At 40.7% G+C, this 25,829-nt stretch overlaps 1 protein-coding gene across 4 annotated transcripts; it reads right to left on the reverse strand.

Annotated features, from left to right (window-relative positions):
- Nucleotides 1-434: 434 nt before the first annotated feature.
- HSPA4L (heat shock protein family A (Hsp70) member 4 like) lies at nucleotides 435-25,508 on the reverse strand. Of its 4 annotated transcripts, XM_056324343.1 has the most exons (20): nucleotides 25,145-25,508; nucleotides 20,728-20,785; nucleotides 19,228-19,368; nucleotides 17,759-17,881; nucleotides 16,168-16,267; nucleotides 14,289-14,422; nucleotides 13,108-13,352; nucleotides 12,945-13,021; nucleotides 11,604-11,755; nucleotides 10,991-11,097; nucleotides 10,467-10,600; nucleotides 9,041-9,243; nucleotides 7,604-7,651; nucleotides 6,396-6,497; nucleotides 5,733-5,870; nucleotides 4,761-4,886; nucleotides 3,506-3,613; nucleotides 2,294-2,413; nucleotides 1,582-1,743; nucleotides 435-1,125 (listed from the first exon to the last, which is right to left on the reverse strand). In XM_056324343.1, exons 1-20 carry the CDS (start codon nucleotides 25,249-25,251, stop codon nucleotides 931-933), a joined length of 2,580 nt encoding a protein of 859 aa, XP_056180318.1. In that variant the 5' UTR covers nucleotides 25,252-25,508; the 3' UTR covers nucleotides 435-930. The 4 variants fall into 4 exon arrangements, with proteins under 4 accessions (XP_056180318.1, XP_056180335.1, XP_056180345.1 ...); XM_056324360.1 differs by lacking the exon at nucleotides 7,604-7,651; XM_056324370.1 differs by lacking the exons at nucleotides 6,396-6,497; nucleotides 7,604-7,651.
- Nucleotides 25,509-25,829: the final 321 nt, after the last annotated feature.

Here is a 25,829-nt window from a genome sequence, read left to right on the forward strand (position 1 = left end):
CAAACAGCATTTAAAGTAACCTCAAAATTAGGGTGCTAACACCCAGCTCGCACAGCACAATTCCTATTGTTTCTTCTCCCCAGCACAAGATGTGATCAAGACAAAGAGATTTCGTTCAAAACAAAAGAAATGGAAATAGTAACATGTGCAGTAAGACACTTCCAAGGGAAAACTATGCAACAATTCCTGTATATCCTACCCCTCATACTATTATCATTAGCATCATCCTATCGTAAGCACAGTACGTTATGTACAGCGATGGGCACTGAGACCATTCACTTAACTGCAGCACGCGGCAGAGCCATCACGCTAGCATTTTGTAACTAAGATTGTTAGTAGTATGGGAATCTAAAAAAAACGTTTTAAGCTTGTATTATTCTGTTTATGAAAAAGACGGTACAATTCTCATGGTACATCAACAAGATGGACTAGTATGCCAACTAACCTCTATTTTAATATTTAAATTATAACAATACAATAACTAGAAAAGGTCAGTGCTTCAAGTGACAAGTTTTGCCACTTCAATTCCAATATTTTTCCAAAATAAAGATGCAATTAGATCTACACTTGAGCATCAGTAGTGCAATACAGTATCCTTTCCTGAATAAAGGAGCTGAGGTTTATCCACAATAAAAGCTTTAAATAAGGTAGATTGTTGCCATTTATATATCAATTCTGTATGTTTGATATAAAATATATTGGGAAAGCTTAAACTGACTTATACAATCTACATTTGGCTAAAGCTCCACGTAAGCAGCATCAGTGGAAGTGAACATCAGAGGTGTACATAATATAAAACACTTTCAAAACTACTCAGCAACAAATGACAGAAGGTTGGCTAAGAATAACTGAACATCTGAGGCGTGTACCAGACAGAAAGAATGGACCCTGTGGTTACTTGCACTATTTAAAGTAAAAGAAATGCAAGAGTTAGTCCACTTCCATTTCTCCAGGTGGTTTGGTCTGCTGAGAGTTCTCCTTCGCTGGTTCAGGTTTTGTTTCAGTACCGCTCTGTCCATTCACTGGTCCATTGTGTTCACCGTTAGCTTTTGACTGCCCATCATTGGGAGGTTCTATCTTCGGCTTGGGTTTGTATATAATGGGATTACAGAAGCTATCCAATTCCTAGTTGTGACAGAAGTGAGACAGCAAGTTCATTTCATGGCACAGTAACTGCACAAAACTATGTCTCGAATATATTCCTGGTTCATAATGACCCGCAGTTTAATTTTTAAGGACTAGGCTCTTCAGTTCTATCAAATCTAGAAACTTAAAATAAGATCTCTCACTAGCTGAAACCTCCCAGTCTGTAAAAGCCCGATACGGCAACCCACTCCCTAGCCAGCCTGGTGCTGTAACTCAGGACATTCTCAGAAGGCTTATGCAGAGGTATGGCTGTAAATCATGAAGAGCCAGAACTAAAAATCGATAGAACTGCTGCTCCCTCTGCATGGATCTTTTAATAGCTTTAAAATCTCTGAAGAATTAACATTCTAGCTCAACACAAAGGCCAAAATCCTGTTAAGGAAAAACTTAATCAGAATGCAACAAGTGTAACTGTATTTTTTATTTTTTTTTTACCTTAGATTTTGTCAGTATTTCTGCCACCTTAACAACTGGATCCTGAGTTAGACTTAGTTTGTTCTGGGCATTCATTTTGCTGTTCAACCAATTCATAGCCTCGCTGATGTATTTCTCAACTTTTTCCATGTCAGCAGGATCTAGGTGATCATATTTTTCATCCTAAGGGGAGAGATATTTATACCACCGATTAATTTGTGCTTCTCACTCAAGTAAGAATTCCATCGACACATAATGAAGTAGGGAAACATTGCTACAACCTGACACAACAAGTAGTTTTAACAAGCATTTAGTATGAAGAACAAGACAGACAGGACATTTTTTTTTTTTAGTAATTTGAAATTTTGATCTTCAGTGCATGCTGCTGAAGCACAGGTTAGTAATGAAGCTGCAAGGAAAAGAAAAGCACCTAACATTCAGTGTAGTTTGTGTAACTAACCCCAACAAGACTTCTGAGTTATAGAAACTGTGCTAATAGCCGTAACTCGAGATATCCGTTTCAAGTGGTACAAGCCATAAAAAAAAGTTCTTATCAAGAAACCATTTTTGCTAGCAATCCAGAACCGTTTTAGAAGTTCCTGGAGGAGAAGTCAACAGCCATTTTAAAGCAGCTGAACAGGTAATCTTACAGGATTTCTTTTTAAACGCAAAAAACTCTACAGCCAAGCTCAAAACACCCATAATAGTTCATTCCCTAAGTAATTAGCTTTACCTTATTTTTGTATGCTTCTACTGCTTTCATAAGGAGCTGAATCTTCTTTCCCAGTTCATTTAAAACTTTTGGTCTCTCTTCATGTTCCATGTATCTTTCCTGAATAGGCTGTCCAAATTTCTGGAAACAAACACAAAGGTCTTGAAAAATACAGTTTTACTTTAGTCTGGTCCAAGAATAAAACACGGCATCATTAGGAAGGCTGCCTTAACACCTTTTCTCACCCATTCAAGAGGTTAAACTTTGCATTTTGCTTTAGAGTACAACAAAAAGCAGCCCAGAAGCTTAAACACGGGAGTAGTGCCTGTCCTTAGTGCGCTTAGTATTTTGTGGTTATTTTCAGCAAGAGCAGCATTTGGTACAATGCATTTGGAAGAAAAAACAAGACAGGATTTACATGGATGGTTTAATGTCGAAGTAGCTCATCTGGAAACTTCTCTGTTTTATTGTTTGTTTTTAACTTCTCTTGAATACTGGTATCCAGGCAAGCAGGCAGTTGCCAGGATCTGCACTGCTGCTTCCGTCAGTTATCCCTCCCCCAAAAGAAACCAGACTCGAGAGAAAACAGCTGAGGCCCAAGAGCTAGAGACAAACTTATTATAGGGTAGCGAGTCACTCATGAGAATTCATTTTCCCGCAAGAGAAAAATCTCAAGTATTCAAGTTTTTTTTGTCATTACTAATCGAAAGATATAGTGGAAGCTACTGTTAAAGCACTTTTCACCATTTGTCATTAGATATTAGACCAAAAATTTTACAATATAGCTATAGAAGACTGCTGAAATCATGAAAACCAGAGCATACATACACTGGAGTGTAATTCTGAACACCTGGGAGAGCAGTCTCAAAAGCCTCTCAGATTGTAACAAGACTGACAGAAAATTCCCGTAGCAATTAATTGTATTGTCACTAGTTCTAGACACTAAATGTCTGCTTCATTTTGACTGTATTCAAATTAAGAGCACAACTGACATTAAAACAAACTGTATTTCTCGTTCTAAATATTATGTTCATTTCCTAACTCCGCTACATCCAGATGCAACCTGAATGTCCACACTCAAAAGTTAATGGATTTACATAACTCACATACGGATGTGCACACACATACCCCTCATTAAAAGAGCTCTGCATACTTAGCCATATTTATGTAAATGCTCCCAGCCCCAAAACACACACACAATTTTTCTGGAAAGTAGTATCTTAAAAACCTTACTCTTAGTTCCTGAAGCTTATCCATGTATACTTGTTTTGGCTGGTCCTCTCCGTCTTCATAAAGCCAGTTTTCTGTGTCCTCCAACATCAAGGTGAGCTTGTTTGAATCCTGTGAGGCAAGGTAGGGACATACCAGTTCAGAAGAGAAAGCAACAAATGAGACTTCTCCCCCCAGCATGCAAAGAAACTCCCCTGCTCAGAAAAGACCATTTCATCAGTTTAAAACATTCACAGTGATAGAGAAGGAAAACTAATTAATAGACTTCAAAGCCACCATCTTACAGAACGGCGAGAGAGGCAGGACAGCCCTACTAATCTAATTTGCAAGTAAAGTTTATGGGAATTGCGTAGCGTCAGTATTGATTTTCTAAGAAAGCATGCGCATCCCAAAATTCCCGCCTTTTATCTTGACATGGGAAGTTCTGCTTCTCAGGTTCTCTGGCAGCAGGACAGAACAGACAAATACGGACAAGTATACAGATAGCTGATGTTGCAATTGTGGTAACTCGACTCTGCTGGCTATAACCAAAGATTTTATCTTAACTTTTTTAGAAATAAAATCTCTATCCCCATAACTTAGGTAAAAGATTGCTTTTAGATTTTAAATAAACCCCTGATTTACACTGGAAGGGAGTCTGTGCTGCACTGCTGGGTTGCAAACCATGTAATCCAGAGAGCAGACCTTAGAACTGCTGCTGGGCCTTTGTTTCACCAACTGGTTGCTTGCATACCAGTCAATTTAGATGGCTGTTACGGAAAAATGATTATTGGACAAGTGTTCTTTCAATACTGCTTTTGCAGAAGCCCAGTGTACAGCTTTCTTCTTCATCTTTTTCTTGGACTTTCAAGTGGGGAAAGAATCACGTTTCTAAGTTAGTGAAATTAGACAATAAACCCCAGAGCTACAGACACACTAACTCTGCTCATTTTCATTTTATTTGTGCCCGCTCATGCCATTTAGAAGCTCATGGTGATCTGTCCTGCTTTCCTACCCCCACCACGGGGTTTTTTATCTTCTGCCTGCATCGCAAAACCTTTCTCACCACTGAGAAACTTCTCAGACAATAAAAGCTCTGCATCATTGCATGTCAAATGTCAGATGTAAGTGTAGTTTGAACTTCACTTCTGTGATTTTTAGAATACGAAATGCATTAGTAAGTCCAAGAGACCCCTGCAGCCTCCACGCAGCCACACTCAGACCTTCTAAACACAAAGGAATTTTTTCCAACAGCTGAAACACATAGGCAAGGTCTTACTTCTTCTGTGATGAATTTCTCATAGACTCCACACAGCTTGTCTCTGAAGTCATACACATACTCTTCAACAGCATTCTTTGCATCATTCCTTTCTTTCTCAAGCTTGTCTTGCATCATCATTTTCCCCTAGGGTGGAGAAAAGCTTATTTAAAACTAAAAGCACTTGCAAGTGTCAAGCTTAATGATTACACTCTTGAAACTGTACCACAGAACTTTGCAGGAGCCTGCTAATTTGCAGTTAACAGATTAGAATTTTCACCTTTGTCTAAGTCACCTTCACTGCAGGCAGAACGGCAACAGAGGAAAAAATAGTTCAGATTTGGAAGCTGTTTGGCAAGTGCTTCAACCTAAGTGGATCAGATTATCAATTATCAACCGACCAGCACAGCCAGGACTAGAAGACAAGTCTCGACTCTGGTTTGTAAGTCACTAGAAATCATCCTGCTCTACAAAAGTTATTTTGTATTTGATTCCGCAGACTGACCATCCTTCAGATAGGAGCTTATGCTGGTGAGATCTTCGTAGATATAACACCTAGAAAGTTCAGAAAGGATCCTCTGAAAGGGAAGTTTCCTACATGTAGTAATACTTTCCTGCTGACATAGGACTTGAAGGGCAAAAGCACGCCAGAACTAAGGACACAGCTTCTGTAAGGCATCAAAACATGTGCAAATGCTACTCCCGACCAGTATTAGGTCAGTCAGCACACTGCGCAGCCTGTACTGGCAAGCCTTAGGCATCTTCTGCCTAAGGAGAGAATTGACACCAGGTAACAACAGGCTAATAGGTCAAACTCAGACATCTGGGTACTTAAATCCAATGAAACTGATTAGGTTTACCAAATAGCCCAACCAAATCAAAACCCCTTAAAGACAAACCCCCAGAAAATTCTACATTAACCGTTACAAATACTTTCTGGATAATTATTCACAGTGACATTAATTTGAGTGGTCATCTGTTCAGGCTGCTTACCTCATTTTCTATATAGCAATTGATAAGATCTTGTTCCAGTTGTCTGTAGAGGCTTGCCTGTATAGGTAGGTCAATACTCTTAACTTTTGCTTTAGCCTTCGGCTGGGCTGGATGATCTTGCTTGTCTCCAGAAGCGGTCTATAAAAAGATTTACACTCTTAAGAAACTTTCCAAAATAGAAATATTACTGCATTTATGCTTGACAAGAGACAGATGAAACTAATCTGACAGCTACAATTAACCATACGTAAATGAAGTACCTAATTGTCCTCCTGCTATTCAGAATCACCACTACCTTATTTTTGAACCAAACTGGTGGAATTTCTTTACAGAAAGAGCTGTTGAGAAAACTTGTTCAAAAGCTAAAGGCGCAACACAGTCTTCTGCATAATGTTTCCTAAGTTTTCCTAGATTCCGCCTTCACTATAAACCTATGTTAAACAACAGAAACTTACTTCGAAGTCTTAATCATATACCATGTTGAAAATGAAAGTGCTAAGGTAGCATTGCTAACTTAACCATTTCAGTCTAGCTGTGCTCCTCCAAATACAGTCCTGTGTTTTGCAACTAGTAAGATCAATGACTGAGAATACTGGGTAAAAAAAAAAAAGAAAAGTCTAAAGGAAGCAACATTACATTTCCTTATCAATACTGAATACAAACTTTTGTTTCAGTTCCTGCATTTTCAGCTTCCTCATCTGCTTGGTTCTGTGGTTCAGCTTGATTTTTCTGAATACCTTCATCTTGATCAACCTGCATTTTATCCTAGAAAAAGAGTTACATAACTGAATGTAAAGAATTGCTGTACAATTTAAGACTGATGTCAATTACAGTAGATGGCAGACAATATATGGACTTCAGAATCAATCTGAAGGATTTTTGATTCACCATGTTTAAACAGGCATTTTGATGTAGTACTTGTATTCATTTCTTTCTCAAATTAAATGAAAATCCTATTCTGCCTGTCCCACTTGAAATAATTATGATGTTGCCATCTGTCCCCATTATAGAATTACACTAAGTCTTGTGAATGCTCCATTTTAAATTAGAAATAAATACATATAGAACATATGCAAAGAACATTCTAGAAACACACCACCAACATCGGCAATAACAACAGGTTCTCTATGGAACAGCCAGAACTTCAACCTCCTATCATTTTTCACCTGAACTTTATAAAGTTTTTAATCCAAAGCAGAAGTAACTTAGCCATTGTAATTGTTAATGGCATCTGTCTCACAGGACCATAAAAATTAGTTTCTGTAGTAGCCTCTTGGAGCACATGACCAATTATCTCCCCTCCCTGACACGCACAATTAAGGAAGTTTCACTTAAAATTTGTCTGTAGTTCACCGATGCCCTATTCTAAATTTAAGGATCTTAAAGACATCACTTATCACTAGTGCCGATCACAAACAATAACATAGCAATGGGTAAGTCTGATGTTTTTAGGATGACTCCCATACTTGGACATCCAGAGCATCAACAGCTAATGAGCTGTAACCAAAGTCTGAAAGTTCTGAGATTACAAGGAATTAAGATTCCTGGATTCACAAACTACATATGCATGTAAAACAATTTACTGTTAGTTCTGCAAAATACAGGGAAAAGTTGTTTAAGGAATTCAAACTCTAGCACCAGTGTGTGGGTTGCAGTTTAGCTATGTTAATTGATTCAGCAGGTTTTTTAATGACAGAAGCTGAAAACAAGAAGGCTACTTTTACCAAATTTTAAGTTTTGTCACTTCGGAGTAGAAAAAAAATAGTATCGTTTGCTGTTCTTACTGTTCACACAGAAAAGGCAACAACTGGAAGGAGCTGTTTTGCCTACGCAGAACAGCTAGAGGGGGAAAATACATATACACCACAAACCTCCTCCTCAGTGTCGAGGGCATCGTCCTCAATAGTGAAAGGTAATTGCTGACAAGCACCATTGTAAAACAAAAGATGTGTTAGATGAACGGAAGTACTGCAAATTGAAAGCCTGAGGATGGAAGCGGTTACTCTTGCACTGAACAGAGGGTACTCCTCTTAGTACCTCCACAGGCAGCAGGCCTGGAACACTACATGCCAGCGACGGTACTTTCAACCATTTTTCACTTGCATACAAACACCAGATGCAGAGCACTCATCCACAGGGACCCTGCATCACGTTTGGCATTTCAAATACGCGCAAATTCCTGAAAAGCAGTGTAATATTGAAGGAGTTGCTTGTATCAATTGCGAAGTGCTAACTGTGTAACCACTTGCTCCAATTCCTGTAGTATATCCAACTGAAGTAGAAAAAGCTGCTACTTTTAAAAAGCTACACATTTTAAAAGATAATGACAGGAAACTCATTCGTCCCTTCCTCCTAATAAAGTTGCCAAGTGTTTCCTTTCTGTCCAACCTTACTCCGCAAGAAAACCTTCCCTCAGTGTGCCCGACAGCCTGCAAGACTGGTCACTCTGCCGAGCACTCTGCCATCTGCAGAAGGCAGCAGCAGTGGGCAGCAGCAACTTGCTTACTGCTTTACCCTCTTCTTCCCTACAGTATCGCCCCTCTCGCCCCCTCCCCGTGAGCTGTGACATAACCAAAATCCCAGGCAACAGAAGGGCACAAGCAAAAGGAAAGGCTGCCGAGGCCTGGCGAGGCTGGTGTGCCGTTCCCTGCTGCAAAGTGCTCCCTAGCACCAGCCCTCAGCTCCAGAAAGTCAAGAGTAACAGCTGCACCTCACTACTCAGTGATCTACTTCCAGCATGCAGTGCACGATCAGGGAAGCTGATCCTCCTTGCACTAGCATAGGACAACATAGTTTCGTTAATTCCTCAGTATTAATGACATTAATTTCCAGTAATTTTCCCCTATAGGCTTACACACCATTGATACTTCAGTACAGTTCTTACATAGAAGTGCCGTTAGTGAAAGAATGTTTCTGAAGAACAAGTCTTCCATATACAAAGAAATACCATCTATTTTTCATTCCATAGTACTTGAGGAAAACCCAACTTTTAGCATTAATTTGTCAATCTATCTCACCGAGTATGTTGCCATTTGGTAGCAACACTAGATAATGCTAAGACTAGTAGAGAGATGGTAAAGAACAATGAAAAAAATTTTTAGAATCTGGGTTTACATTCATTTTTGCTTTCTTAGCACCACATCACCAGTACTTTAATAAAAACCATGAAGAAATGTGTTACATAACTGAAGAAATAATTTAAGGGTGGAGAAACAAAAACTGTCAAAAGCTACACACTATGTTTTAATCTCTAATTATTGGCTTTCGTCAGAATTACAAGGAGTGTAGATATTTACAAGTTTACATACCAGCTCATCATCTCTGCCTTGGTTCTTACTTGATGATTCAGTGTCCATAGGTGTGTCATTGTGATCTCCCTCTACGTTCTGCTTCTCTATTATAGAAGCGTTAGCCACGCTGAAAAGGCCATGAATATTGACACGCACTTTAACCTTCACTTTGGAATTTTCACCATCATGTTGGGGACCAACATTCTGAATAGTGAAGCGCCCTTGAGAACACAAAGATGGTTTTAATCGTTCAAAAAATAGTGAAAGAGGAATAAAAGAAATAAAATATGTTGTTGGAAGGGTGTTAATATTAATAGCATCTTAACATAAACTAATTGGAAACCTCCTTCTTAGTTGTCAATTCTACAATGTAAGCCACAGCTAAAGGAATTAAAACCCGATTCCCCAATTATCAGTTAACTGATAACTAGTAAGATTGTTTAGCTTTATCTGTGTTTCATGAAAAATGTCAACATCACACTTTATTAGGCATTTTACTTCCCTGTTGACTTCTCTAACCATCCTCCTAGAGAAACTACTCTCATTCATCTTGAATGGTTTCTTTCATCCACATAACTCAAAACTTTGCATTGAAAAATAAGATGTTAACAAAGATAAACCATTCTGTTTGAATTTGGTAATGTGGTTGTACTACACATTTTGGGGAACAAACAGTGCTTATCAAAGCTTCTGGAAACAGACTGACACCTTGTTTGCAACTTGCTGGAAATATGAGTGTAAGCAATGCAGACTGTGCACACCTAAAGGAGAATCCTCTTTCCTAAAGACAATAGACTCCTTGAACAGACAGCTAAACAGGCAGTACCAAGTTTCTATCTGATTCATAAATCAGTAAATAAAATTGTGAATTAGCCTAAAGACCCAGAGGAGTCTACTAATAAGTGCAAGTAAGGTAGTATTAACTGTCAGGAAACTTACTCATACCATCTAATATTTTAGGCTCTACTACAGATGCCAAAGTTTAGGAAATGCCTATCTTGTGTGTTCTCAGATTAACAGAAAAGAGACATGACAGATACCTGTCTCGACAGAACTGTCTACTGCTAACTGCTTCTTTGATCCGATTTCTTTGAAAAATCCAGGCTGGCGAGCATGTAAGATCCTTATCCATTTTATAGAGGTTGAAAGAACCAGACAGTAGAGCACTGCACTTATTGTACTTATTTTTTTTTTAAATCATTCAGAAGCAGTGAAGACAGACAGATACTAAAGAAAGCAGATTTTTTTTTTTTTTTTTTTAAGGAACTGCCAAAAGATGTTGATACTGCCTGATCACTGCATCTACACCAAGAAGAATGTACAGAGCTTTTCTAAAGAACCTAGAAAATATGGAAGTTAACATCTCAAAAAACCCCAGGAGAACCACTTTTCTCATCATTAACAACAGGAGCTGGGTGTGGGATTTTTCTTCACTTGTCCTTACCTATTCTGGAATCAGGATAAGGCACTTCATGCGGATGGGTATAGTACGCTTCCAGGTCAAAAGGCTCCTTCTTGTGGAAAGTAATTACTTTTGAGAATGGAGCAGCATGGTTCTTACTGAAGACTTCACACTCCCTAAACCAGTAAAATATTAAGTAAGGTTAAACCACTGAGCGTAACATAATGGACAACCACAGTCAAGGTATGTTAATCATCAGCAGCCACGCTAGCCAAGCAGCTAAGTAACTTCGTTTAAGCCAGTTTATGACAAGAGTTGCAGGTTGGAGACCTGTGGGTCTCAAAGCTGGACTATGTATTCTATGTCACACTTCAAAATTAAGCAACTTCTACCAACGTTTTTTAGTTACATGTATCTTCAATTATTAAGCAGTAATCAAAAGAAGAAAATTAAAACTGTTCGAGTAGATGACAGCTTCAAGGTCTGAGGCCTGATCTTTCCCATAGCTCAACACTTTCCTTTATGTACACAAACACACACTTTTTAGTAGGCACCACAGAACTTACCCTGTTCCTTCTTCGTAAGACGATTTCCATCTCAACGTTACAGAATAAGGAACAACATCTGTGATGGAAAATTCACGCACTTTAAAAGCTGGGGAAAGAATTGCACACTAGAAAACAAAGACCAAAGTTTTATTATATCCAGGCAGTCAAATAAATAGCAAGTACAATAATTAATACCTAAGTGCAGAAAGGCTACAAGTCACATAGAGGTCCTGCTTATCACGGAATTCTTAACAGAAACTTCCTATGCTTAGTACGAAATTAACTGGACTGAAAGACTTAAGTAATAGTAACAGATGCTACTTCCCCAGTGATTGTCAGTAAAGATACGCAGCAAATCCTCCAAATGACTACATGGAAGTGGAACAGTGCAATGTGGGTCATCAAATTTAACAGGTCTCTAAGACGACCATCCTTCTAATGACACAGCCACAAAAAATTAGTACATGTAATACAGTAATTTCTGACATAGTTATTGCCACCAACTGTTGAAAGAAAAGTAAGACTCTACGTCTTATTTCAGCTATAGTACCTTTTGCTTTTGGTTAGTTGCATTTCATTAGTACATGATGTTAAAGAAGCAATACTTTAAGTTTAGTTTTAATAACTATACCTGCAAGGCACAGCCTCTTGCAACAGCTTCATCAGCATTTAGCGTGGTGCTTATCTCTTTACAGAAAAAGCTAGAGATCTGTTCCTTCACTGCTGGAATTCTAGTAGCCCCACCTACTATTTCTATACTGTAGATATCTTCACGCTGAAGTTCTAGAAAAGAGAGCGCATGGCCTTAAGTTATCATCAAGATACCAAAAAGCTGACTTTGGACAATCAAAAAATTAGGAGTTCTCTTATTATCTAGACACTGTGACAAGCGCTGAATATATTCAACAGCTGACAAGGTCTTTAAAATCAGATTTGTCATCACGTGTGCTATTCAAACTCTTTGCCTCTCCTGCAGGCTACAGTTTTCTGGTTGCACTAACCTGGAAAATGCAGAAGCCAAGCACCAATGAGGACAGCTGTTCTTTAAAATGCATTGTCCATGTGCATCCTCCTTCTGGTGTGCAGTAACTCCAGAGTGTGAAATGAGGTTTTCTTTGGCAGCCCTGCACTACCGGACAGTACCTCACCCCTCCCAAACAAGAAAAAAATGAAACCTAAATACACCTCATTTTATGCCTACTTTAATTTGGTTGCCAATACAGAAAAGCAAAACCCTTAACTAAAAATATACAATATTGGACTGTGCTTGCAGGCTAGCTTTTTAATTCTGAACTCAAGAAGTGATCTCAAACAACTGAGAGTCCTTGAACAGCTCTAACTCAGCAGTTATTCAGGTTCTTACTTCCTGTATCAGCTATCTAGCCAAGTCACAAGATATGCAGATTTCTTCCCTTTTACTTGAAGATGCTAGAATTGGAGAGTAAAACCTTTTCCTGTGAAAGTCTAACTCTCTGCTCTACACTACATTATGCAAAAGAAAAACAAAACAAAAAAATTGTTATTTGCACATGCTTCAGAAAATTTATTTCAAGAATATACTGCCAAATTCTCAGGTCAGTGAGGACATGTATGTATCACACATGGAACAGGCTGGCCAGACAGTTGCAGTAAGGAGAAATAGTTTTTCCCGTCATAGTTTCAGTTTGGTTGCTTTGTGTTTTGAAATAAAATAATCTTTCAGGGCACCAACCTTTTCCATTACACAGGGTGAATGAGGGTCAATAAACCAAGGTTGCAGAGTGATACGTGTGCTAAATGAGGCAGGAATGGGATCATGCATACATGACAAGCACATGAATGGAACTTACATTTAACTTTTCAGTACTTAGCTTTGCAATTCTAATAAATACAAAAATATATTAAAAAGATAATCATTAAAGAGATCTAGGATAACTGGATTACTAGTTACTTTCTTGAACCAAAAGTGGCACCTAAATTAACTCCTACTTACTAGCTTGATCCATGGCTGCTCTTAGGGGAGGTTCCACTCTGGACAGAAGGGCAGCACACAACTGCTCAAACTGAGCTCTGCAGGAACAGGGAAAGCGGTTCACATTACAGGACAGCTTAGAGACCGCACTTCGCTGCACTTCAGTGAAAATAACGGTCAGTACCTGTTCATCTTACTGGAGACGTCAAGGTCATTCATGAAGCACTCAATATTGAGTGGAAGGTCAGATGCATTTGCACTCATAAGCTTCTTCAATTTTTCACATTCCTGATACAATCGCAGCAGTGCTCGGGGATTCTCTTTTACATTCAATTTGTATTTTGTCCTAAATTCTTCAGAGAAGTAGTCTACCAAAGCCTCATCAAAATTCCTACCACCTACAAAAGGGTCAAAGGTAGTAGCCAAGACCTGCACAGAAGTGAAAGAACAAAGATTGAAAGTTATTAGACAATGTTAGCTCAGGTATAGGGACAGCTTTCCTACAGACACTAGTTTCGTAAGTTAACACCTGTAAAAACAGAGGTTTGGGATGGGAAAATTTTTTGTGGTTTTCTCACCGCCTTCTATGCAATTGCCAGACAGAACAACTTCAAAGGTCACTCAATTATTTAGTATTTTATTTGTGGAGGGAAGAAACGATCACATCTACCATGCTATTTTCTACCATGCTGAAAGCCTCTACTCTGTTTACTAGCTCACTAAAGAAAAGGCAGGTGAGGATAGCTATTTGGTCATGCTATTACTAGTTGTGTGTCATTACTTGAAACAGAAAAACTCTCTATCGTCTCCCACGTGACTTCAGATGACTACATTTTGCTACCAAAGTTTACAAAAAATTCAGCTCACAGCCAGTGAGCAACATCAGCAGCTCACAAAGTCTCCAAACCAGGAAGTGAAGACTGTTCACTTTTACTTCACATCTTACTGAATTTAGATTTTGAACAGTCCTGGGTGGCAATAAATAAAAAAAAAAAGTCACAGAACAATTCGGGGAGTTCAACAATTTCCCTTAAGTCATTCAGCTGCACAACTGCAACATTTCTGAGACTACCAGAATATGCAAATATTTCAGTGATATAACATGGCACAAAAACTGTGCAGTATACTTAACAGTCAAGCATTTTCAAAACAGACTTTGGGATACTTCATTTCTGCATTTTATAAAAACCGATTTGCTAAAATGGCCAAAAATAATGAAACTTTTGTATTCAACATTTTGAATATATTTGCTATAGGCATTTATTTAGTTAAAAAAATCTTTCAACAGAATAAATAGTATTTTGAGTATTGTTCAATTAAATACCTCAAGAACATGGAATTTTACTGTATGACTTTAAACCTTACCTTCAGTTTTCCCTTGTTAAAAGCACAGATTGAAACCTGATACGCAGAATGCCCCATATCTACAAAGACAACATTTCTTGGCTTCTCTTCCAAGGCTGGCAGATCTTGCTTGTATATTCCATAGGCTAGTGCAACTGAAAAACACCAACCAACAGAAGGTAAGAGAAAGCTGTATACAGCTGTCAGGCACACATTAAAAGCTCTACCAATAGATAGACACTACTTATGTTTACTCTTTCTAAACACCTCCATTACTTTGCTCAAATAGAACATAAGGGTCAAATGGATCACAAGTGTTATTTTCATTTCTGTTTGATTTATAGTAAATTACCTCATGTTCATTCATGTAATTGACATTTAAGTATTCTGTACTACCTAACATCTCCTTCCAACAAGAACTGGATGCTGTGTACCTTCAAAGCACTAACTTAAAAGTCAGCAGCACATATGCCTTCATAAATTAAAGTTTTTAGACCCAGGATTTATCAGACTGGCTATTTTTCCTTTTGCTTAAGAATCACTGTCGATATATAAAGCAGCTCATCACAAAGCAAGTTAGCATTTTGAAAACACTTCTTTCACTAACAAGGGAAAAAACATGTCGAGTGAAGGTTTTACACTACCAAAGCATCACCTTTTATTTCAGTTCTGCTTGTAGCGAAATTACCATTGTAACATGTGAAACTGCACAGGTTAAGCCTCATGCCTACACCTCTCCTTTGAAATGCCTCATTTTCAGTATTTTTTAGCTCAGCTTTGCAAAATTCAAGCATGCTCAAGAGAAAAAAATGGTTTAGACGACTAGTTTACATGAATCTAAGATTTCAATACCAGCACTCACTTTGAAAGTTTGTTGAGACTTTCTAAAAGCAAACAGAATTTAAATCAAGAGAAAAAAAAAGTTAACTGGTTTCAACAGCTCCAACTTTAGTTCCCATGAAGTGTTTCTATACTCTACCCTGGAATTCACCAAAACCGTAAGAGGGGAGTAAATTACTTTACAGAAACAACAGCTACACCAGCACCGACAGGATTGCCACAATGTTCAACTGTCATAGTGCCACGGACACATGCTTGACGATGGGGGTATTTTGTGAAGTCATACAGTTCAAGTTGTTTCTAAATATGATCAGCAAGACTGCTTTCAGAAAAAGCTCCATAAAAATGCTCTTTGTGTAGGGGAGGCTTTCAAAGCGTATGTATATATTACAAATGAAAAAATCTTTGGATTACACACTTAAAAATTCCTCTTCAATGTACTTCACTTCAAGTAAGTATTAGCTTGTGATAAAAAAGTACTTCTCATACTTCCAGATATTTTTTTTTTAACACCAGCACACCCATCTTCCAGTAAGCTACAAAGAAAATTAGAAGACCCCGCTACACACCTATGTTAAACAATGTATTTACTGTAATCTTTCAGACAGATGCAAATTACATCTGATAATGCTGTACTATACTGTTATTTAATACAACAACTGAGAATTTAGGTCAGGTCCGCACCCCAGCTCGACCAGCAGGAGACTGTGAAGCAGGCTCAGGCCTTCCTGATACAGCTGCTGTAGCTCGATGGTACAGCTGAGAGGTAAGGACAGATACCAGCTTTATTTCAGAAGCAGAGCAGCTATTTTCAGGTGGCCCTGTATTCAGGTTAGCAAACCTGAACTCTCACCGCGTCTCATAAGTGCTGAACACCACCCCACCAAAACGGTTGCTGTGTATCCAGTTCCCAAGCTGGATTGGGCAGTACTAACCTGGATAGCTTTTTCCCCAAGCTTCTAATTGTGTAACAGGAGTACGTCATCACCCTCACAAATTCAGTAGTCTGAATAGGTTAAAAAAAAAAAAAAGGCAAAAAGCAAAATTTGTTGCCCTTTACCTGCTGTAGTTTCATTCATCAGCTTCAGACAATTTAATCCTGCAATCTGTGCAGCTGCCATTACAGACCTTCTCTCAGCATCAGTGAAGAAACTGGGTACCTGTTTCCAAAAGTAATTACGTAGGATATTAAGAAATACGGACTTTTTAATTTAAAGAAGTCAGACTTACCCATTAAGCAACCCAATAAATGTCAGTACCACAAGAAACTGTTTTAAGGTAACCTCAGATTAATAAGGCAGTCTAATAAACAGCTATGTAATTCATTTTAGTGTCTATTTTAATTAAAATGTCAAAACATGACGAAAGTGGAGTGACATCCAGGGTTGTTTTAAACAAAAGTAGATTTAAGCACTACAACCAAAAAAGTTTCTTCAGATTTTTCTGTTGAGTCTTTGATCTTAAAATCATTACCAGTTCCTAAAAACATTTGTGCACAACAAAGTCAACACAATAAATATTCGTACATAGCCCCAAAATAAGTTGCTGCATAAGCACTACAGCAGTGCTGGAACCAAACTCAGAGCTGAGCTACGCTTTGTGTTACGACCAAACCTGTATCCATTTTTCAGTTATCACCTCTACCACAGTGCGCTACAATATTCAGTTCCACCGAGAACAGCCAAAGCGCAGCCGGAGCCCATTTAGAAACTGGCTGCATCAGCCCGCATGTATTTCCAACTTCAGTCAAGCTTGAGACACAGAACTACATTCTTAGTTTATTTCACGAGCTACCATTGTGGGGTATTACCAAGGATCCTTATTTGTGTGGGAGGTATTCTCTGCAAGTGTCTTCGTATGCCATAAAGAAGCACAGACAGAGATCAAAGCGGATTTCTAACAGCTGAAGTATACAGCTTGCCAGTTTCCACGTCTCTCTTTGACAGAGAGAGGATAACCACAACACTGCATGCCCAGACTTCTCACCAGAACAAGAGCAGAAGTGAAGCAATAAACAAAGACAACGTGAAAAGCAAACATTTAGAACTTCATATCAGGAACAAAACCTCATCTTCAAGCTCACCCCCCTACCATGGGGGATGGCACTAGCTACAAAAACCTCAACACAAGTAAACCAGTCAAATAAAAGCAACCTTTTCAAACAAATGTAGGTAGCTTGGGCTTCTCAAATTGCCAGTATGACCCTCAGAGCCACAGAATTCAGGCTACTCTCAACCACACTACAACCCAACAGTATTCAACTACACAACAACAAAGAAATTCAACGTGAATAAGGGAAGGTTCTTTGGAATGGAGGAAGATAAGCTTACACGTAGGACAGTTCGCATTTATCACAGGGACTACAGTAGCCAAGATTACTGTATGTGGCACTTGGAGTTAGCCAGTCTCGATCACCTTAAGTAGTAAATTCCTCCTGAAAACACACCCTTGATTTCACAAGTTTTCCATCTTCTCACACATGGTTACATAAGTATTCTACGTTGGTAAAACCCATAATAAAATCCCTTTTTTGGGGGATGCAATTTCTATCCACTACTTTTAACTCTTACCACTGCACCATGGCATGAATGGTGCTAGCTTACATAAAGTTATCTGTAGAAAGAATTGCAATAAATATATTACAAACTTACTGAAATCACACAGTCTGCCACTGGTTTCTTCAAAGCACTTTCTGAAGTCTCTTTAAGTTTGGCCAGTAACATTCCTGTAATCTGTTCAATTGCAAACAGTCTCTCTTCATCTAGGTATCTCACCTGAAAGACAGAATTGCAATTCTGTAATAAACCATCTCAACTTCTCTCCGAGGTGTGCAACCTGAACATTTTTTGCAGTTTTACGCATTGAGACCAAGTTTAACACCAGATTCTGGACACGAGTAACTCTCCATATCAACTAATGCTATGGATTTGTGCTACCTACAAAAAAGCGTAACAGTACAGTTTAGCTGAAAATTGTTGTGTGAAATGTAACACCTGAGTTCAAGGGGCTATTCACAATGCTTCAGTATTTTTTTTTAATTAAAAAAAACCACAACCAAACAAAATCCCTAATACATATAGAACCACATTTGTCCTGACACAAGCTAAAAATAAGTTTTGGAATGAACCCAAGGAACATTTGCTTCCTGCAAGGATCACTCAGGCACATGAGGCAGGGAAGAGGCAAACAAGGCAATTCTAACAGTCCTGCCCTGTTCCAGCAACACATCTGGATCTTCAGCCTTCGTGTGAGCTTCCTTCTCCTGAATTCCTGACAGGCTGCTGTATCTCTAGCAATCCCAAACACTCCTGTGCAGGGAAACCTAGAAAGATGAGCAGCAGCTGTTTATACCAGCAATTAATGTGACTTTGGGAAGAACAGTTTCCAGCCACTTAGTTTGAAAGCAATTAAAACTAACTTGTTCAGATTATGTCTTCACAGCGCTACCTTGCTTTCCTCAGAATTGGTCTGTGCATGTCTAAGACCTAAACTCAGATAAGACTAATAATCAAACACTGTAATTAGACGTATTTGAAGGTAAATCTAGTAAGGTAAGGTGAAAAGCTACTAATGTGACTATAGAAAGCCAATACAATTGATGAGAAACCTCAGCAGGTATCTGACAAAGTACAGGACTTGAGCAGATGTCACTGCAGGGAATTAAGTGTCCTCATCTCTTGGTAACAGCTGATTTATTACACAGTCCATTTTAATGAAGGGGAATGAGACCAACTTAACCTTTTTTGGGGGGAGTGCTGTTAAGATTTTATAGCATACCTGTACGGCAGATGACAACACTTTTTTTACACTACTTTATTACTAGAAGACATGAGCGTGTAATACAGAGCAAGTGCTCTAGATCTTCCTGAACATTTAAATAAGTGAATGAATTACAAAGAGAAGCGAGAAACACAGAAAAACTATGCCAAGGCAGACTCTGTGAAAAATAAAGCTTTTATTGTACTGGTTATCACCTGACTTTTCTTCTCAAAATGATTAAGAATACATTTAGAGTTGTGTTAAGCAAAATGTAAATCAGCTCAAGTAGGAAGTTAAGTGACAGAGGTCCAGAGTGCTCATCTCTACCATTAAAGATATTCCGCACAAAGCTCTAACTCACCTTTACTCCTACAGAGCCATTCGGCATCTTCTGAAGTTCATAGGGAAGCTTGGCCCTTTCAACTTGTATGTAAGGATCCTCAAATGCTCTTCCATGCAGTTTTTTGAAACCATGTAATGTGTTTTTTACATTTGTGACAATCTGTGGGAAAAGGTATTTTGTTTTTAATTACCCATGACACGTAGACTTTAGAAGACCGTTTAGAAAGGAACTCTTGATATCTTGGCCTTAATGCCCATCCTGAAGACCCCTGCCAAGCTCCACACATTTACTGGAAAGCAAAGGGTGTGGGGAGAGAAGTAACATCTATTTTTAATCTATGGTCTCCATTAAAAAAACTCAAATTTCCTTCACTCGTTAATACCCATCAGCTTGCTGACATCAATTTTCACTGTACTTTTTATTTTTAGAGCTTTCTGACACAGCATGCAACGTTTAAAACCATATTACATATTGTTGCAATGGCTGTCTGCAGGAACAAATGAAGTTATCACCTACACTAACCTTAAATGAACCTTTGAGAAATTAAGGCATTTCACTTCCTTTAAAGTTCTCCTCTAATTCAGATCCCATCTGGACATAAAGCCTTCCCACACCTGTTTTCTCATTGGTGTTTCAACCTAATTACTTTAGGGACAGACTTTTAAAGTAAAAAAAGGACCAGAGCAAACACATCCTAACACAATGTTTAAGCTATCGAAAGAAATTACTCCAGGGTAATCTTCTCCAAGATAAACTAGTTTAAACAGCAAACTTCATAGCTGGGAGAGTACTGACAGGATACCTTCTCACCAGCAAAGCACAGGGGTTGAGCTCAGACAAGAAGCATAAAGTTTCTCCAAATGAAAGCGATACAGCCGCTGCATATACTGCCTGCCCATGGCACCACCAGTGGGCTCCATCACCTTCATATCTGCCAGGCAAATGTCCAGTTACCTAACTCTACCCTAAGGGGAAGGAAGTCCTCAGCACACTAACGTGACGCATGAACGCAAAGAAAAAGGATAAGACCCCATCTGTTTTGAATTTGTAGATTCACACTGGCTATTCTGAAATTTTACATATTTTCTTTCCAAAAGGAAGGCTTTCCTAGGTTGCAAGTGATTTTACAGAGGATGAAGAGAAATTTTACTTTTGTTCTGAATTCCAAATTGAGACAGTGCAGTATTCTTCCCTACCCCCAATGGAGATTTAATTCTGAACTCCATTCTTGCTGTCATGCGTAAGCAAAAAGAAACATCTTTTACTGGGGAAGAAACATGGTTTTCTGTTTCTTCCCATTTTTTACTCCAAGTGACAAAACAACACAGAAATAGCGTTTCAATTTCAATACAGGAAAATAGTGTTGAAGCAGTAACTATTACTGTGAAACATACACTTATTGCCGAAAATTTACTTGAAAGCAGAAATAAATATATCAACTTTATTCATTACTTTTCTTCCCACAGTTCAACAGGAGACAAGTTAGATAAGTAACATGAGAGTTACTGATCCATTTACCTGGCTCTTTGCTGCGTTCCCAATGGCCCGGGTCTTTGATCCTAAAGATATACATGCTCTAAATAAAAAACAATAAAACAGAAACTCAGGTTTAAAAGAAAACATCACAAGATAATTCCATGATACTTTAAAACACCCACAAAAATTAAAGTCACAAAATACTGATATGGCATTTAACAGCATTACTGCATGAAGCATCAGAACTTGGAGCGGAATTCCAGTTACTTTTTTCTTTGCGAATTAATTCAGAAACTACAAGCAACTGCAATTGTTTTCATTATAACTGCATTTACGGAATTCTTTAAAAGCTTACATGTTCTAGAGATCTTATCATGAAGGTAAGGAATTAATAGTTACTTTTGGGTCACAGGTTATAACCGAAGAAGCCTGTGACATTTGATTTTAAAACCTGAACTTCACCAATCAGGTCTTCTTGACTCAACAACCCTGAAAGTCTGACAGTACCACTGCAAGAGACATCAGCAACAATAATCGTAAGACAAAAAAGTTTTTTTAAAAAAATACACACCCAAGGTAGCTAAACAGCCTAGTTCTACAAACTGTTGAGCGCTTCCTGTGCCTGAGGACTACTGGCAAACAGGCAAAAGGGGAGATGGCTGGCAACGGCTCCCACCCACCAAGCGCTTCGGAAGCTCCAGACTTCCTTGCAGCTTGCTTCTTCTCAGGTCACCACTGAGCATTCCGCTCAGCCTGGCCTCTGGCTCTAGCAAAGGTTGTCCCAGGTCCCCAGGTACCATCTGGCCACCTCAACTGCCTTTAGAAACCTTTTTTTTTGTCAGTTACTGTTCACCACATCTTTGTTTTACAGATCTGAAATGGAACTCCTTCCCCAAAGCAGAACAGATCAGGCTAAACCCATTCAGTAGGAAGTAACAAATACAACTCTGATTTCATATGGTTCAAATTGTTTAATGAATGCGTAAAGGTCACTACAGTAGATTGCTTCCTGCCTCTTCGCCATCACCACAACAATGAGGGCACTGTGTGTAACTCGATAGTGTTATCTAGCAACCTCTTCTGCTGTAACACCACACCAAACATGCAAAACCTTCTCCACAGGTACCTGCTGCAAACAGACAACGCATTACCTTACATCTTCAAATACGTACTTCAGCTTTCACAAACTGCTTTTAGAATTTTTCACATCACTTTGCAGAATAGCTCCCAATTATACTTTGTAATAATTAAGTCAGGTAAGAGAGCAATTTAGAAAGGGTGCAAACAGTTTACAAGACATTTTATGGATAGGAACATACTAATGCTATAAATATCACAACTTTTTAGTTCAGGAATTTGGCTCTGTTGACAGCATTACTTGCTAATACTCCTGCACGGAGCACAAAGCATCAAGTCAAAAAGCTCCTCAGCCCACCACAGTTCCTGCCACGGTTTACTTCAATTATGCAGTTCCAGCACCAGGGGATGAATGGTTTCTTCCTCCCTTGGCTGGGAAGCAGAAGTGTCAAGAAATAAAATGTGCCCTTCGGCTCCAAACACTTCAGTTGCATCCCAGACAGTCCTTTAGGAAGCACATCCACCATAAAGATGCAAGTGGGACAACTGAGCTGTCTCCCCGCCCACTACCCTTGGCCTGCTTTGAAGCCAGCTTCTGAGCAGTACACAGACTTTTCTGAAGGTCGCAACTCTCTTCACCAGAAGGACATTCCAAACCTCCATACATTGTTTTGAAGAAGATACTATCTCACCATTTTAATTATAATTTGTGATTACCTTAATTACACATGGTCTGAAAAAAGTTACCAAAAAATTACGAGCTATCAACAATCAACCATTTTCCCACAACACCACAGTGGCGAGACAGAGCACCTGAAAGCCATCTGCCATGAGAGTTCAACACGCCAGGCACACCAGCAATGCGTACAGCAGGCTTACTGGAGTTCCCAGTTCAGAAAAAGCCAGTTGCCAGTTAACATCCAAAGAGATGCTAAGGCCAAAAGCCTTAGAAAGTTTACAGATGACTCCATGGCCGAATCTTTTTCCCTCCTAGAATTCTTGTGCTAAAGTTTCAAAGATGACACACGCTTTACAAACGCTAACAATCCCACGCCTTAGATTACAGGAGGTAGGTTTTAAGGCAAACAAAGGATCATCTGAATGTTTTAAACCACCAGGACACTGGATTTATGCCTAACAGTGCTGCATTAAATTGCGTTAAAATGCATCTTCCGTAGATCTACACTGCTTTTGTTTGTAGCACTGAAGTATGCTTACACCAACACTGAACTGTTCACAGCAGTATCGCAGAGATACCCGAACCGGCTCCAAAACTGGAAGCTGGCTGCATTAATTAGCCTTGCCCAGAAAGAACAATCAGCCCTGTAGAGCACAGCCAGCCCTGTCCTATCTTTAGGACCTAACCCAGTATCTTTACATGGCTTACCACCACCACACTGCGCATGGAAGTGCACTAGCTTGTCCAGAGCTAGTTCAAGTATTTTAATACCACACTACACAGACACAAACATTATCGCTCTGTATTTCTGGGAGTAAGTCCCAAGTATTTGGGACATATCCAATCAATGTTAACCATTAGCAACTTCAAGTATTTAAGTGACGTAAGCGCCTCTATAGGAACATATAAATAAAGAGCTCATTTACTGTGTTGCTATGCATAATAAGCAGAAAACTTTTGATGATTTAAGAGTTAGATCTGCCTACATCACCCAAATCCTGTCTGAAGCAAGGTTTAGTTACTTTGATAAACTTCCCTAAGTTATAAACCTGTTATATTTCCATTTACTACGCTGGTTTTCCTTAAGACAACAGCATTAAAAAGGAAGTTCCTCATGTTCTCCTGTATTAAATTTTGGAGAAAGAAAAGGAAAAAACCAGGAAAAATGTCATTAAGGGAGATAACCACTGTCTTTAAGTATCTGTGCACTCCAGATGCTACCTTACTAACTGTGCTTTAAACCCCTTTGATCACTCAGCAGGCATCTCGAAAGTACAGTTTCTCAGACACCACAGAGAAAAATATTAAATGCAAGGAAACCTACGTGAAGCCTACCTGCAAAGAATGCACTCCAAGAACAGCTAAGAATTGGAAGTGCTCTTCAGCATAAGGGGGAAGGAAACTGCAGGTGCCTGAGGCTTCTTTGGGCAACAATTTCAGGGGTTTCCTTGCACAAAATTTGGAAGGTCCTGGAATTTCAGTCCTCGTGAAAACGTGTACAAGGATAACAACTTCCTGAGAGTTCACACGAGAAGTGTATTTTTCGAAGTATTACAAAGAATTTTAAAGTATTCCTATTAATACAGATAATATGCGTTTTAGCACTCAGTTTCTTTGTACTTTTAAAAACCTTTTTTAGAAAGCAAAACAAAACCTCCATTTCTCAGACCAAAAAGACAGCAATGCTAAAGTTACTATAGCCTCACGTAACAGAAGAAGTTTTTTTGCTGTTGGCTGCAAATTCCTTTTTATGAAAGGAAGCACCATCCAAACCCCGTTTTTTACGAGTATTATATGAATTCCTGAATCCTCCTTGAAAATTACGCACAGATGGAGCTCTAAAAATCCTAGACGGATCCCATAGAAACAGAAGGGAAGTATCTCCACCTACTCTTGCGTATCCCATCATCACGGCCGCTGCCCGCTGCTCCCCCCCCCCCCCCCCCGCCCCCCTTCTTGCAAGACCTCGGTATTCCACGGCCAGCAGATGCAGCGCGGTGCCAAGAACAGGTTTAAGGAAAGGGAACTCATCGCGCCACTTCCCCGTCTCCCTGGTGAATCAACGTCCTCCTCCTCACCCGTCTCACCACCCCTCCATCATAAAATTGTTAATGAAAACGCTCCAAGCCCTGGCAACCGCTCTAGAGTTGGGGAAACACATGCACTTCCCTCACCGAGATCTTTGCTACACGAAACGAAAGTATTACGGGCGGGGGGGAGGGGAATGCCCATTGTGCCCGAGGGGCCGCCCGGCACCTCCAGCCCGGCGCGGGATCTCAAGGGCACGGAGGAGTCACAGCCCGGGGCGGGGGGCAGGTGTTCGGCGGGGCCTCCCGCCCCGACACACGGGTCCCGCGCCAGCTCCACACGCCGCCCGTGTTCCGAGAAAGGGGCGCTCGCCCGTCAGCGGCGGCTCCTGACGGGCGGCGAGGCCGCGGCCGGGCGCTGGGCGGCACAGCCCGGCTCCTCTCCCGCTGAGGGGAAGCGGCCGGCGCCGGGCCGGGCCGTGAGCGCCGCGCCACGGGCCGCGGAGGGGACCAGGCCCTACGAGGACACGCGCGACTCCACCCGCCCCGGGGAGCCCAGCGCCGGGCGCGGCGGGCTGAGGGCGGCGGGGCTCGGGGCGGCGGCGAGGGGGAAAAGCACCGGGGGAGGGGGGCTGAGCGGCCCGGCGGCGGGCGGCCCGGCAGCGCCGGTACTCACGGGGTGCAGCGGTCGCTGTACTCGTTGGCGATAGTCTCGATACCGCCGCTCCGCGCGACGCCGATGTAGCAGTTGAGGAAGCCGAGGTCAATGCCAACCACCGACATGGCTGCGCCTGGTGCTTCCCGCTCCCCGCCGGCCTGTGACTATCAGCGGCAGCGGCGACCGTCTGGGCTGCTGGGACCCGGCTCCTCACCCGGCTCTCCCCCACTGCGGAGCACCGGCCACCAACCGGCAGTTGCTCCCCTCTGCGCAGGCGCGCTGTGCCGGCCGGCGGGGAATCCGCCAGGCGCCGGCTACGGCTTCGGCACTTTCCGGAAGGGCTCGGGCTGCGCTGGCTGCGGCCGACGCGCGTTCGAGAAAGATCTGGAAAGGGAGGGAGCGGGCGTTATCTAGAGCGACACCCCGCGCCCAGACGTCACGACTGCGGCGGGCCACGCCCACGCCCCCCCCTTAAAGGAGCCGGCGGGCGGCAGCGGCCCTCCCTCACCTGGCGGCGGCGGGGCGGGCGGCGCGGCCCGGCCTGCCCTGCCCAGCCCAGCCCAGCCGATCCCCAGCGCCGAGCGCTGCTGCCTGCCCTCGCCCACCATTTTAACACACGAGTTGGTTGCAACACAACGTAATTGAATGCGATTATAACAACCCAGTGCAATTACTGATGGGCAGAGATGAGGCCGAGTGGTAT

Source organism: Falco biarmicus, chromosome 1, assembly GCF_023638135.1.
Source record: "Falco biarmicus isolate bFalBia1 chromosome 1, bFalBia1.pri, whole genome shotgun sequence".
NCBI lineage: Eukaryota > Metazoa > Chordata > Aves > Falconiformes > Falconidae > Falco > Falco biarmicus.

What these genes read in the sequence shown, in the direction of transcription:
- HSPA4L (XM_056324343.1), bottom strand. Translation starts at nt 25,251, where the DNA reads ATGTCGGTGGTTGGCATTGACCTCGGCTTCCTCAACTGCTACATCGGC. An exon ending in TTAACAAGGGAAAACTGAAG is followed by an intron (nt 13,353 to 14,288) that starts GTAAGGTTTAAA and finishes ACTTCTGTGCAG; the next exon opens with GTCTTGGCTACTACCTTTGA. An exon ending in TCTTACGAAGAAGGAACAGG is followed by an intron (nt 10,601 to 10,990) that starts GTAAGTTCTGTG and finishes TTACTGGTTTAG; the next exon opens with GGAGTGTGAAGTCTTCAGTA.